Source organism: Harpia harpyja, chromosome 1 (genome assembly GCF_026419915.1).
Source record: "Harpia harpyja isolate bHarHar1 chromosome 1, bHarHar1 primary haplotype, whole genome shotgun sequence".
NCBI lineage: Eukaryota > Metazoa > Chordata > Aves > Accipitriformes > Accipitridae > Harpia > Harpia harpyja.
In genome coordinates this window covers 53,600,402-53,615,344 of record NC_068940.1, presented here as the reverse complement: position 1 = coordinate 53,615,344, position 14,943 = coordinate 53,600,402, and the positions used below count along the sequence as shown (strand labels likewise).

The following is a 14,943-nucleotide window of genomic DNA, read 5'->3' as shown; positions in this document are numbered from 1 at the left end:
ATTCCTTAAACAAAAATTGTGATTTTTAAAGGCATGTACATAACTCCTAGTCATCTGCGCCACAAGTTTGTTAACTAGGTAACACAGAAAAGGCAATCAACAAGAAGATTCCCAGCACATAGGCAAGTAAACAAAAGTAAAACTGTGTTGAATTCTGCAAGGGACAAAGAACAGCAGCAGCATTACAATCCAGTAAGCAGAGAATGATAAGCTTATCAAATAAACTCCATTTTCAAATTTCTGATGATGACTTAATAGTGAGAAACTTGGAAACATGAGGTAGCAGAGTCTTTCTACTTTTATTTTTCACAGCTCAGGAAGAGACAAGAAAACTTCAAATGCAAACGTCTAATTACAGGAGAAATTACTCCCATCTTAATTAAACACAGGTCAAGGTAAAGCATAAATACATTTTGGCAGTCTTCCAGATCTAAAGATAGACAGACTCAGGAAAAAGCTAAAGAAATCAAAGCTACGTTCAGGGATGAGAATGACTTCAAGGCTCTTACACCTTTAGGAAATTTTGACTTAAGTGCTGGAGAAGTTGAAGATTCAGGATAAACTAATGTTTCACAGGACTACTTTACTCTTTCAGAACACCTAGAGAATTCTGGCACAGCTAGAAGATGAAAGTCAACCAACTCAGATGATCAGAGTGTCACAAAATCAATATGAGTTTGCTGAACATTCATCACAGACAATGATGACCAAGACTGAAACTAGAAGTAAAGCATTTGAAAGTGGAAAACTGATCTCACATATCCAGCTGTTTAGTCTGTTGAAGATTCGTAGAGAAAACAGAACTTCCGTTTAGCAATCTTCAGACAAAAAAGGTCCATAAAATCACAGAAGTGCTTTATAAGTTCCCATGAGTATCTTGACTCCAAAAATCCCCCTGCTTGTAGTTCAAAGAGGGAAGATTCTGCTGAACACCTAAAAAATTCAGTCTCTGACTTTGGGAATTAAAATTTTTAGTATGATCAATGCCTGCCACTAATTTCATACTTAGTGAGAGTATTTCAACTCCTTCATGAGAGTAAATGAAATAAAGTGAAAGATCTTAATATAAGCTATAAAGCCAAATGTTTACTATTTTTTCAGTGAAGACACTTCAATGAAGTTTGACAAATTTGCAACATAACAACAAGACTAAAATAAAAAGGTCAGCAAAAGGTTTCATTTCAAAAGCATTCAATTCATTAGCAAAATAAAACTGTCTTCTACTAAATTAAATAAACCACTTTGCTTCTGAGGAAGAGTCAAAAAAATATTCAAGATCTGTTTGGATTAAAATGAAATTCTTGACTTTATTTGATCAAGCTCCCACAAGAGTAACCAAATATAAACTAAAAATTACATGAAATCATTTCATATAACTCAATATATTAACTAAAGTACAGGAAATTAAAGTTAGGTTGCCCACTGTTTTATTTTGCACTCTATTGCACAGTTCCAATTGTGATTATGCAGTACAGCTTCTGCTGGTATTTAATCTCTTCTTGTTTTGTTTTGGTTTTTTTACGTTCAGTGGTTTCTGCCCGTGCTATTGTAGGTCACTCTTGACTTATTTCCCATGTATGAAGTATACTGAAAAAATACATTAAAAAGGAGCAGTAACACAGATACTGTGTATACTTCAAATTCCTTCTCATAAATGTCTGAACTGTCAGCAGTTTTCCCCTTTCTTTACCCTATAATTTACGGTCAACAAACACCACTGGTTTGATTACATAGAACTGAGGCAAAGAAATGATTCCTCAAAAGCAAAACGTAAAGCAAGCGTTCTTCTCCAGAGCTGTTCTCATCATAGCAACTGCCAAAGAGAAGATATTCCCTTTCCAATATAATGAAGCGTACCTTTGGGATTGATTCCATAAATGTAAAAGCTCTTTAAAACATTTGTTATCATTTTTAGTAGTCCTGAGCATTCACTGTTTTGATTAACCTTATACCAACAGGAACTTGAATTTATCAGTTTATCAGGCCCATCCTGTTAGGAGAAGACAAGTATGAGCTAGACCCCAGGTGTGGGAAGTGAAAAAAAATCACACAAAGCATGAAAAACTGAAGAGCCAGCATTTCTGTTCTCCTCAGTGACGAGGCATTACCTCATGCTATGAAATCCAAAGTACTGTCAAGACTCTTAACATCCTAAAATGCAGTACTTCGGTTTCATTACATTTCATTACCATTCTGTTTAATATATCTCAGAAATAGAAAATAAAAAAAACAAGCAAAACATGATCACGTGAAATAGTTCCAAATGTATTCAGACCAAAGGGGCTGTCAGATGCAGTGCAAATGCAGAGAAAAGCTGGAGAAGAACTGGTAAACCATTTGTTGCTTCTCCTTCACAGAGTCAGCACCAAGCGAAACATCTAAGTTCCTGCACTCCACGGAACATGAAAAGGATTTGCCTCCAAATGTCTGTTTTTAAAAAAAAAAAAAAAAAAAAAAAAAAAAAAAGAGCACTTCTTATCTGTATGGCAACTGTAAATTAGAGTGGCAGAATTTTGTATGTCCTGTCACTTTCCCCAGTATTTAAATTAAACATACATACACTATCTTATTGCTGTGCAAAAAAGGGAGATGATTTAAGGCAAAACTTGAAGTTTCAAAGTTGCTTTTATTTTATTTTGTTCAAAAAAAGATTATTTTCCAGTTATTTGGGTGATTTTTGAAAAGCAAAATATGAAAACATATTGTATAAAATTAATTTAGGAAGAACAGGGACTATGCAAAGACTAACCTTATAGATTCAGATTTGAGGACTCAGTTGACTGTGCATAAAAAACCGTAATAGCAATTTACAGGTACACACAGAAAATACTAACATTTACAGATAGAGTTTTCCAATGAATCTGCCTACAGATTCAGCTGGGTAACCATAGCAACTAAATGTTTTAGCTTAAACATCTTAAATGCACAGACAACAATTTGAATAATAATGCCATCAGTTAAGGCGTTATACTTTTACCAAAGAAATCCGTCAAAAGAAAAATGACAATTAAAATGTTCTTTAAAAATCCATAAAAGCTGCTAGACCATTTCAGATGTACTACACAGTTTAGAAAAATGGGTCATGATTACTTTATTACTTTACATAACCAGAATGCTTTCTGCTAAGCGTTTAAAGCATGGTCAATATTTTTGCCCTTTGAAAAAAATTCACTGCCAATGGTAAATTGCCATGTGGGCCAACACTGCTTCGTTAGTTTGTATTTTTTATTTCAAGGACGGACTATGAGCTGCTGCAGTAACAATAAAGAAATCAAAGCAAATCCACATAAGATGATTCCTCTGGACACAATAGAGATCTAAAGAATAGGGTGTGTAAGAATGAAACACTGACTCCTGTAACACAGGAGATGACTTCACAGCCTATTACTGATCACGTAACTTCTTGTTGCTATTCGCCTAGTAATTTAAGCATTGCAGATGAAGATTACCCTTACTAATATTTCTTTTTATTAAGATTGTGAGATACAGGAAAAAACGTAAAATGAGACATGGGTGAAATAGCAGAACACAGATGACTAGAAAGATCATCAATATTCAGTATAAATAGGTTGAATAGTTACAACAAAATAATTTGTGGATGCTCCAAGTAGAAAATAAGTTGTATGCATATATATTCAGCCATTATTGCTAGCTGGTAATTTGCATGAAGAATTAAGGGATAGCAGATTCATTAAATGTGTTTTAAATGGAACCTTGTCTATGGAACATGGTTATGAAACAAAGACTTACATTTTCCTCTAAGCCACAGAGGAAAAGAGTTACCTACCAGAAATAAAGCTTTTTTTCAACATGATTTTCCACTGTGTCAACTTAAAAGAAAACTCAGGAATAAATTCTGGAAGGAATAGGGAACAGGTTTGCAGAGAGCCTTCTTGCAGAAAAAGGGTAAGGAAAGTGGAGCTTCCTGACATTTGGTCTTGAATTTCTGTAAACTTTTCAGAAGAAATAAGTCACCATTGAAGATGCAAGCAAAAGGTGACCAGAATCAAATGGCTTTCCCCATGAAATACCAAAACCAGATTAAGGCCTCACTGGAGAAAGATGAGTGGGAGAAGTAGAACACACTTAAAGAATACTAACCCTCTAAGTCTAAAAGTAGCCAAAGTGGGAAAAAAATAAAAATCTTCCCCAAAAGGTGCAAGGATTAAATTACTATCAGATAATCTCTTCGTGCCTCCTATTTTTTTAATTTCAAAATAAAAAGTAGTGAAACTTCAGTGGATAACAGAAATCTAGCCATACAACTCACTGAAAGCTTCATCCACTTCGCTCTCTACCTTTTCCCAAACCTCACACATGTCAGATGTAAGAACATCACACACAAGGAAGGAATAAATCTGCTCTGTGCCCATGAACTTGTCCAAGTTGTGAGATACAGGAAATATGGGGCTAGGTGTGTTCTGATACAAATTCTGGCAGTATAGCTCAAAGACCTAAAAGCTACTCTATACTGACAGAAAACGTAGATCTTTGGATCAGAATGATTTTGACCACGCTAATCTGGCACCATCTTGCCTTAACCTTCTGGATACCTTCAAAAGAAGCAGAACTGGACAAAAGACGTTCAACAAGCAATTGACTCAGAAATGGGGAATAAAGACCTCAGGGCCAGACAAGTTCTGGAAGGGCAAACTTCTATTTCTATTAGGGTTTTTTTAATGCAAAAATGTTGACCATGGATTTGAAATCCCCACTAAAGATTATCTTTTTAATGTCCTCTCAGATTTCCCATTTACAGGAGTCTGGCATATGGAGTGCCATAAGTAACCTTCACCATCTAAGCCCAGCTTGGATAAAAATGCTTTCTACTACTTCAGCATCCTGAGCCTTCAAGTGCCTGAAAATAACTGCAGAGAAGGTACTATACACATGTTCATGGCAAGCCCCAAAAAACTGAAGAAAAAGAGAAGTGAGATCCATAAAGAACCTAATTGTTGTACTCATTCATCATTAGAAGCACAAATATCTGAAGTCTCTGAACAGCAAAGACTTTCAAGAAAAGGAAGTTGTACTAGTAGTGGTTCCAGTCCATGATGTAAGCCAGGAAAATCTCTTTATGGACATGAGTGTCTTCAAGATCAAGAGACATGAAATAATCCCCCCTGCTGAAGTGAAGGTATTATCACCACTAATGTTATCATCCTAAAATCATATTAGTGATTAAAGATCTTTAGCTTCTTAAAGAGATGTCTCCATCCTCCACATCAATTAGGACTAGCTCTGTAAAATCTGGATGCCCCACTCCAAGATGAAAGGCTCTGTAAATGATAAAAGTAAATGAACGTCTTTCAATAAAGTCCAGTCTCCTGGGAAGGGCTTTTGAAAAGAGGTGGGGAAGAAGGCTTGAGGAATAGGCTAGGAAGAGTGATTGCTGTAACCATGGTGTTCAACACTATGCTATTTAGGATGATATAGATTCAGATCAACTGTCAACAGCCTGAATCCAAAGAAAAAGTATACAAAAGAAACAGATTTAGAAGGAAGGGCTCATGTCTCTTATCACTCCTTGAAAAGTACTGGGATGACTACGGTAAGAAATGAAGAAATGTGTGCAAAGTTGAGTTTTGAGGATAATTAGTCAAGATATTCAGAAAGAGGAGCCAAAGTTGTAGCATTTAAGATCTGTAATTTGGCTTCTGTCAAAATGCTATTGTGAAACTTCTTGGTTATGCCAGTGTGGGCACAGAGTCTCTAAGAGACTGAAGTACTTGGCCAGTGCTAGCTCAGAGACGGTCTCCCTTCCATGGACAATCTTCAGTTGCAGCTTGCAGTTCATGGGCTATTCAGAGCTGTATGGCCAAAACAGTCTTCTTTAGAAAGTAAGGCACAACATGCTACATCATCTAGCCTCTCGTAACTTGAAAGAAAAAACATAAGTACCAAAAAAGGGAATGTATTTATCTTAATCTTCCAAAGCATGAAATCCATCTAATATTAGATATTGGACTTAGAACAGCAGAGCCTGGTAATCTGCTATTCTTATTTGAAGGTTTGGGGGAAAAAAGTAATTTTTTCTCCCTCTCTATAACCAAATGTTCAAAGCCTTTGCCAAAAGAAGCAGAGTGAGACAGCTTAAAATGTGCCAGAACCACAGCAACAGAAATGGGAGTCAGTGGAAGGTGAGTAAAAAGGAAAATCCAAACCACCTGCTGATACTTGGTAGCATCTGTCACTGTAGAAGAAGTGGAAGCACATGAAGACAATGCTTGCCAAAGCACTTGAGCTGGGAGCAATATGGCATCATTCATCAACCTGGTTGTATCAGCTAGCATAGACCCTACAGAATATCAATCATGTGCAGAACAAAATTTTGGGAAACCTTTACAGAGATCTGTAGAGTACTCAGCTGTCCTCTGTAGTAATGCTTAAAGGTTTTGTACAGGTTGATTTAAATGTTCATCCCCAAATGAAAAGTAGAAGCAGCTCTCATTTATGATGCCACTGAGATGTTCAAGAACAAGGGGTTGTTTGTACTTTTGACCCTACGTAGGTAGGGGATATGGTAGTCTCCTGAGGTGACATCTATGGGGGGGAAAATGAGGGGCTGTTGTGGAGGCACGAGTTCCTTCTTGTCATCAGCTGAGCCTACTTACTGGAGAATGACATGTGGGAGATGTGATCATCCCAAGAGCTGATGCCTCTCCTGTAACGACATTTCTTAGATCAGAGACTAAAGACAAAAGATAAATCCCCCTCCCTAGAGGAAGGCGGATATTGAGCAAGAGGTAATAATCCCATAAGCCAAGGGTGTTTTCAAGGTTACTGAAAAGCTCCTCAGTCTTGTCTTTTGGTCTTCAGGAGTAAAAATTTAAGGCTGATTCACCCCTCTTAGAGGGAGATAAGTGAACAGTGATTTGGTGCAAGCAGGGATACAGCCCAGAAATACCAGTCATTATTTCCTACAACCTTTATAAAGACAATAGACAAAAGATGTATCAGTAAAGGTAGAAACTCTAGTGAAGCTCCAGCCTCAAACTGAGGGAAACAGTGAGCTGGGGCAGACCCTGAAATATCACAAAGGTGATCATGAAATCTGGCAACAAGAGCACCAAGAAAAAGCTCAGAACATTGTGATCATTTTGTGATTGTGCAGACATGCTCCATTTTTCCTTCAGCTACAGCAAATGTTCCCTCCTTACTGCCAGAACAGGCAGCAAAATCAGAAAATGTGCATCAAGCACCCTCTCTGTGTATGAGAAATCAAAGCATCAGGCAGGATATCTAAAGTTTTTCTCTTTATCATCATGAATGCACCTAGAGTGAGACCTGGATTTCTTCTCCCTGGATGATGGTAGAAATTTGATCTCTTGAATCTGAGGGTCAGGAAAGGGGTCAAAGATTAATTTTTAATATTTTCTTGGGAATAACTTTCGCAATCTGTACTTGAAGTCTCAATACACAGAACACTTGGATGGAATAAAAACTTCACTCAGACAAAACAGGTAGTCGACACTTTTCACCTCAGAGAGCATAATGCCAAAATTTTGTTGAAGAATTCCTAGGTGTGGAAACTATGCTGTCCAATCACAATCAAAATCTGAGCTCATAACAAAACAGGATGTTTAAAGAACTTGAAAATATTTTTAAAATTATGGATAATCAAATAGAGTGGAATATGAAGTAAAGTAAAACAGAAGGTCCAGATGGAATCTTCAATTAAGAGCAGTTAATCATAAAGAACTATGGTTCAGACACAAGTAGAAATGAACATTAGGTGACAGGCTCTACGCCACTGCTTATACCATGCCCATAAGTCCAATAGGTTGACTAGGCAAACAAGTTTCTGGCTCAAAAGATTGCACAGCTGTACACTCAAAATATGCAGAAAAGCACTTGATGCTAAACACAGGATGACAACGTGTGAATGCAGAATTCATTCATTCACTCCTAATTTATGCTTTTTGATTTCTTCAAAACTTAATCCCACACCAATTACTTAGAATTCTTAAAGACGTGAACTGAAAGACTTCAGGGATAATAATTTTTATATACACACATACACAGGGATAGATCACATATATTACTATATAATTATATATTACGCATATATAAAAGACCACATTCAGCTTGATGAATATTTCTGGAGGAAAAGTTGCCCCTGTTAAGTGCTACCATATTTCCAAAAACTGTATTCTCATACCTTTGCATAAGCAGTAGTTTTGATAAACCACTGTTTGAGGTATTTCTGTTCCACTTTTGCTCCTGAACGCCATGAGCAACCATTGTCATCCACCTGTTCATTAGCTAGAACAGTCTGATCCACTGGATCCCAATTAACCAAGGCCTAAAAAAAGTTGCAAGAAGAAAAAATATTTTCAGCAGCTATTTCAAACCCAGAATCTTACTTTTCAGACACCAAAAGAATTATCCAGAAACACTCCTTGGGCCCCTGACTTTTCTACATTTTTATAACATCCATTTGAATCAACAACATGGACTCAAATGAAAATGTTTTGAATATTCACCTTCTCAAGAATGCAGTTGGCAGCATTTGCCTTGATTGATCATGCTAGCGGGATAGGCTGACACTTGAATATTAAATAGGTAGGTGTTCCAGTTGGCTATACTGCAAATTACATAGTCTGATGCTTAAAAGCTGTCCACCACTAATCCAAAAGCATTGAGTCAGACTGAGGGGGGTGAATAACTGAGGATCTCCAGAGGACAGAATCACAAAGAAATATTATAGCGGTCAACTATATTTCAAGTGAAAGAGTTGGTATTTTCTGCACATAACTTCTATCAACTGTGAGCTACTTTTGGAATCATCTTTCCTTATCAATACAAATACATTAAAGAAAATCTAAAGTGAAATAAATGTTGATGTTCAACTCTACAAACCTTGGTTTTTGAGGGCTAACTGAAACACCTGACATAACATACTGGGGAGGGAGCAAAAATCAAACTCACTCCCCACAGTGTTGAACAGTTTAGCTGATCATTTATCATAGAGGATCTAAGACCATAAATGAATCCTAATGGTCATTACAGAAGTGGTATTCAATGCTAGACAGTAACTTGAAAAAATGAACAGCAAGAAAAAAGAAAAAAAAAAACCCCAAAGCGATAAAGAAGAGTAATCCATTATATTGAGTGTTATTTAGTATTTGAGCTAAATCAGAGCTAAATCAGCCCGACTGAAAAGCAGTAGCTCCAGCTCCATAGCGTTCTAATACATTAAACATTATTTGAAAATGTCAAATGCATTCTTTAAGTATGGGGAGGACTTAGTATCTCAATCTAAAAACTAATCACTGTCCTCATATTACTCACTTTACATTTTATCTATCACCAATCACCTTCTGAAATGCCCCAGTTTCCAAACAACTGATATTGCTTAGTTTTAAACATGCTACATATTCTCAGAAATAGTAAATATCACAACCATTTTACAAATCTTATAGTGAGGACAGCAGAAAGACAGATGCATGGATCCTCTTCCTTAGGAATACTGTTGCCGGTTTTGTTATCAGTGTGTGTGTACGCATCTGTGCGCATGAAGTCTGCTTACCTACACTGATTATACAAAATTTATTATAATGAAATGAATGAAAGTCACTCTTTGAAAAAAACAAACTCACCTTCAAATGAAGCTTATATGTCACTGGTTAAACTTTTTACACTTTGCCTACCTTTTATCTGTTACCTACCAATAACACCGCACTGGTTTTTATAAGAGGCTTCTGAAAATTCATTGGCAAATTAAGAGCAATCAATGTATTCCACTATTACAGATCTATTTTCTAGACTTTCAGAACACACAACTTCTTCAGTAATGATACAACACATTATGAAGTTGGCTCTAAAGTAATGATCTTTATAAATTAAAAGTTTTGAAAAAAATCCCACACCACTACAAAGTTAATATAACACCTAAAGAGAGATAAATCAGATAATATTAAGAAGTGATAAAATGCCAGTTGCATAAAGCAGTATTAGCATATGCTTGTATTAAACTGGCTATGACTCAAAGTTGAGAAGAAAATACTGTTTCTACTTTGATGATACTGGATTAAATTTGTGATGAAAATTTTAGAAGGCAACTGAAATTATTTATATAAGTATAATTATTTAGCATAACATATTGTCATGATTCGTAACAGGAAGACTTATCTAAACAAATCAAGCAAATATGCATTTAAGAAATCCATAGCTGAAAGGTCTTGTCTGTGAATTTTTAAAGTTGCATTTTGTTCCTTCCACCTCTCTCAGCCTATTGACTAATATCCAGAATCTGGATATTAAATTAAATCCTTAGTTCCTACTTGTACCTCACACAGGCACCTTCTTGACAATGACAGCATCTGAAACTATGGCCCCAGGAAGCCGCTAAAAGTCATCTACACAAAGAGAGCCCAGTGCAAAAGTGTATAGAACACACCAATTATTTAGATCTCCTCACTACACCAATGTAGACCATATGGTTTTAAGATAGGATTCATCTCGTCTAACTTCAGGTATCTATAGCATAAGTATCTATCTCCAGGTTTGGTGTCTATAGTTCCATTACAGTCTACCGCTATCAAATCAAAATAATAGAGTCTAGGTAGCTATTAATCTCAGCCTCAATGAGACACCCACATCTAGCCAGGTCAATAACCTCTACAGCGTATTGACTAGATCAGTATTGCAGGGAGAGAGGATTTTGCTACAGTGAATAAAGATGCCCTCAACGGATGCTGTGGCACCCAGACAGACATTGTTAATTCTCAGTAATTGCAGCTCCTGGACATTCTGTGTCTCCCTGCCAGGGTAATTTCTGGCCAGACACACATACTCCTGGAACAGAGCATTAACTAGGCTAACACTCTACATGTATTATTCTTATTGCCACAGTAAGGCTATGAATTATCTTCTTGTACCCAAAATGAAATTGTAATACAGGAGACTTCAAGCTGTGCAAAAGTACTGCCTAACATATATTACAGATACGCTGACAGCGTGGGATAGATACATGCTTTAAGTATATATGACTGTTTGAAGAGACCCAGGGTTATGGGCTAGCTCTGCCATCTGTTTCCTGCCAAAAAGCAACTGGTTCATATCCACCAGAAACTACATCCCCTACAGGTTGACAGATGCTGATTTAAGTCCTCAAACTGATCCTTGACTCTTAAGAGGGAAATAGATCCAATCACTGGTACCCAAACACCTCCAGGATCCCACACTACTTAGAGCCTGCATGCAAAATTTGGTTTGTATATCATCACTGCTTCTAATGAAGCAGCAAGCCTCTTGCTTTTCAGATTCACCTGGGGCCACTTGTCAAGTAAACAAATTTACAGATAAAAATAAGTTTGTTATGGCAAAGCTAAGGGTTAATTTTTTATTACAAACACAAAAAATAATTACAGAAAAAAAAACAAACCATGAAAAAAACCCCACCCTAAATCCAGCATGTTAGGAAGTATCAAATATTGAATCTTTTTGCTGGTTGTTATTTAAGATTTCTGAATACATCTTGCCTATGAAAACAGAAGAAGTAGCTCAGTAACACCCTGCCATTCCAAATGCAACCTTTCCCCATCAACTTCCTTCTCTGGGTTCAGAGAATAATTAGAGTACATCCCTAATTATATCCTATGGAGTTTCCTGGTTTCTACAGAATACAAATGAAACATCAAAGCATATTTAAGAAATCTTAGTTTCCATTTTAAGTTAGAAACATTCACTAAATTGCAGCTTTGCTTACGTGCAGCTATTCACATATTTTGGAACTGCGTTGCCTTGGCTATACAGAGAGTTTTTTGGAATGCTCATTTAACATCATTGTTCCACCTCCTGCTTAAGAAGTTAACTGAACCCTTCCCTTTTCAGGTAGCCTGATATATGTTATTTATGAAATATTGTAAGGTCAATAATTTCTTAAAGTACTGCTAACAGATAAACAGCTGTGATAGTCATACAGCACCTAATATTTCTGTAATACTTTAGAGATCACCAACAGCGTCCAGGAACTGGACGGTTAGGCACATAATCTCCTATTATTCTATCCAAACCTATCAGTTCTGAGACAGTATCACAGTAATGTTGTACAGTTAAATAATCTCACTGCTGAAGAGACTCCAAAGGATCACATTATCTAGTACGTTTTCATGAGAGGGAAGTTAAGATCCAGAAAATTCTATATTAAAGCCATGAAATAAACTAATAGTAGCTATATTCTGATCCTGCACTTCAATGTAAATCACTAACAATAAACATTTCTGATTTGACTGGCTACAATACCCATTCATGTTAGTTAGTTACATATAAAATTTAGTTACATATAAAATTCAATTATATATAAAATCTATTCTGTTTTGCAGTGATTTAAAACCAAGAGAGCACAATCCACTTAATGAATGTGAATGAACGATCCAAAAATGTGCCACTGACATGAGTGACTTGAGCAAGTGCACCTGCAAAGTATAAACGTCGAAGTTTGCACCTACCTCTTTTTGATACACTATCCCAGCTTCAAAAAGCTTAAGAAAGAGATATTGTGTCCATTTGTAGTACTCTGGTAAGCAAGTGGTTATTTCCTGTAGAAATAAAATAAAAATTTCCAAAGCTATTCTTAGTATTTTCCTACAGCATTTTAACTTAAACAGTTAACTCAAGAGTGTGTAATATACTCCACAGAGAAAACACAAATGTTTGTTTATGTATGCATTTATGTACAAAACTGATTTGTGTAATGTTTATAACGAGTGATACTCACCTGTACACAAAACCAGAGAACATGGGCTTTGTGTGGGTTTGAAGCACAAAGAAAAGTTTCCCTGTTAACATGGAATATAAGAGCCTTGTAAGATCAATGCTGATAGATATAAGAACAGAAGATGAATGGAAATGACCACAGCTGCCTGACCGGGGAAACTTGAGCAAAACTAGAAAAAAGTACATGTCCTCTTAGCCAGGTTGCCTTTTCCTCTGAGGCAGCAAGGAGCTGGCTGCAGAGAAGCAAGCAGACCGGGAGAGCCTACAGCAGAAGCAGTAGGTACAGGAGGACAGCAGAACAGCACTGAGACCAGATGGAGCGTCTGGGGCAGACAGGACGGAATATGGGGAAAGACACCAAACTGCAAGATGAAAGACTTGCAAAGGATCTCTCACAATCAAAGGTCAAATAAGCAACCATTTCAAAAGGCAAGCCAGCTCAAGTTAGGAGAATGCTCTAGGTCAAAGTATGGAAAAAATGAGAGTCATAAAAGAAGTCACAAATGAGGGGGATTGTTAAAAGGGAAATAGAGATAAAAATAAAAGACAACATAAGAAGGAGGAATGGCAGTTAAGAGAACAGCAAGTAACAATATAATGGATAGCTTTTTTAAACCTACAAACATTTTCTAAGTTTTTAGAGAACTCTAATAATTAACAAACAACCTACCTATCAACTGCTTATAAAGTTCCATATTTTACATGTTTGTTCTTAAAAAAAAAAAAACAAACGCATTTCAAACAAACATCTCAATATGTAAAGAAGACTAAAGGATTACATGACTATAGACTCCCAATTTTCTCTACACAACCACAGTGGTTTCACAGGCGCAATGGAAACACATATGCTTGCACCCACATATTTTAAAGTTTGGTCAAAGTGAAAAGAACTGTGTACCTCAGTGTTTAAGTGCTCATTACATCATAAATATGTAACAATAAACAGATCCCATTTCCCTCCTCAACAGTTTTCCTGTTTAACTTGCACTTGTTTAAAGAAGAAATTTCTACAAACTTTCTGTTTGACCACTTATGTACTTATTGAAGTGGAAGATGACTCCTATGCTGAACTTCAAATCAACAAGAACATCTCTTGATTTTAGAGTTACAAGGTTGACAGTAAGCCACTGACAAAATTTATTCCACTTGCAAATAGTTATCAACTACCTGAAATAGCTCCAAATGTGAAATGTCTTTCACCCAGGCTTTCCTATCATCTAAGCTTCCCACTACACATGACTTCAGCAATATCACCTGCTACTCAAATGACGTCTGAAACACTCTAGCATAAAAATGTTATTCTTTTTCTACAACTTTATATTCCAGTGCCAAAACGTTGCTTTGAACAATTAATATGACCTTTGAATAGCTGTGCCTCAGAAGTGTGTAAAAGAGGCTTTCAAGATCAGAAAGAGACACTTAATGGCAAGTTTTCAGCACAGCATGTGAAGACTTAGCCATGAAAAACACTTGCTTGATTAAATCCCTGTGCTCTGCACTGAAAAAAAACCCACTCGATAAAAGTCTGGTCTCCATCTCTCCAACTAAAACACTATCCATTTAATCATTCTTTTTTCTTTTTTTCTCCCCTGCTTCTCCGCACAGTGACATCAGTTCTTCTGCCAGTGTGATGCCACTACAGGCAATGGAGTTTCATCACTGGAATATCAGACACACAAAAGCAGAGAGACAATCCCTTTTGGTACAATATAAGATTATGTGAACAACAGACAACAGGTAAGACAACAGAAGTGAGTTGTCAAATAAAAACAGTAAAATGGACTGAGATTTGTCCTTTTGGTCCTGAACAGAAGTGTGTCAACTGAAACAAAAAGAGATGACATTTCTCAATCCAAACAGGCATGTTTAGACTGAGCTACAAGCTACACAAACCCCTGGGCACAGAATCCCATGTACATGCTCTCTCACAAGTTGTAAACTGACTTCTTAGAAAGAAATGCAGCAGACCGTATCACTGAAAAATATTTGCTGTGTGGTCACTGAGCTGCAAAAAAATCACTCAAGCTCATCATTTAACTCTATAACCATGAAGGTTTGCAGTAACACTCAGAATTAATGAAGAAAGAGAAATCACATCACTACCAAGTGAAGCGAGCTGCTGATGACAAGCCAGCAACCTCTTGTCAATCTCAAAATGTGTTTTGTTATTTTCCCTACCATTTAGATATTAAGACTTACAGTGAAAAATAATTTTCCATG

The 14,943-nt window shown here is 36.5% G+C and overlaps 1 protein-coding gene across 2 annotated transcripts in view; it reads right to left on the bottom strand.

Annotated features, from left to right (window-relative positions):
• LARS2 (leucyl-tRNA synthetase 2, mitochondrial) overlaps positions 1–14,943 on the bottom strand; it is an 87,831-nt gene that overhangs the window by 48,750 nt on the left and 24,138 nt on the right. For both annotated transcript variants that reach the window (XM_052794657.1, XM_052794649.1), the window contains 2 exons: positions 12,456–12,545; positions 8,162–8,305 (listed from right to left, as the gene is read on the bottom strand). In XM_052794657.1, the coding sequence (XP_052650617.1) occupies positions 8,162–8,305; positions 12,456–12,545 (234 nt within the window). The remainder of the gene's footprint in view (positions 1–8,161; positions 8,306–12,455; positions 12,546–14,943) is intronic.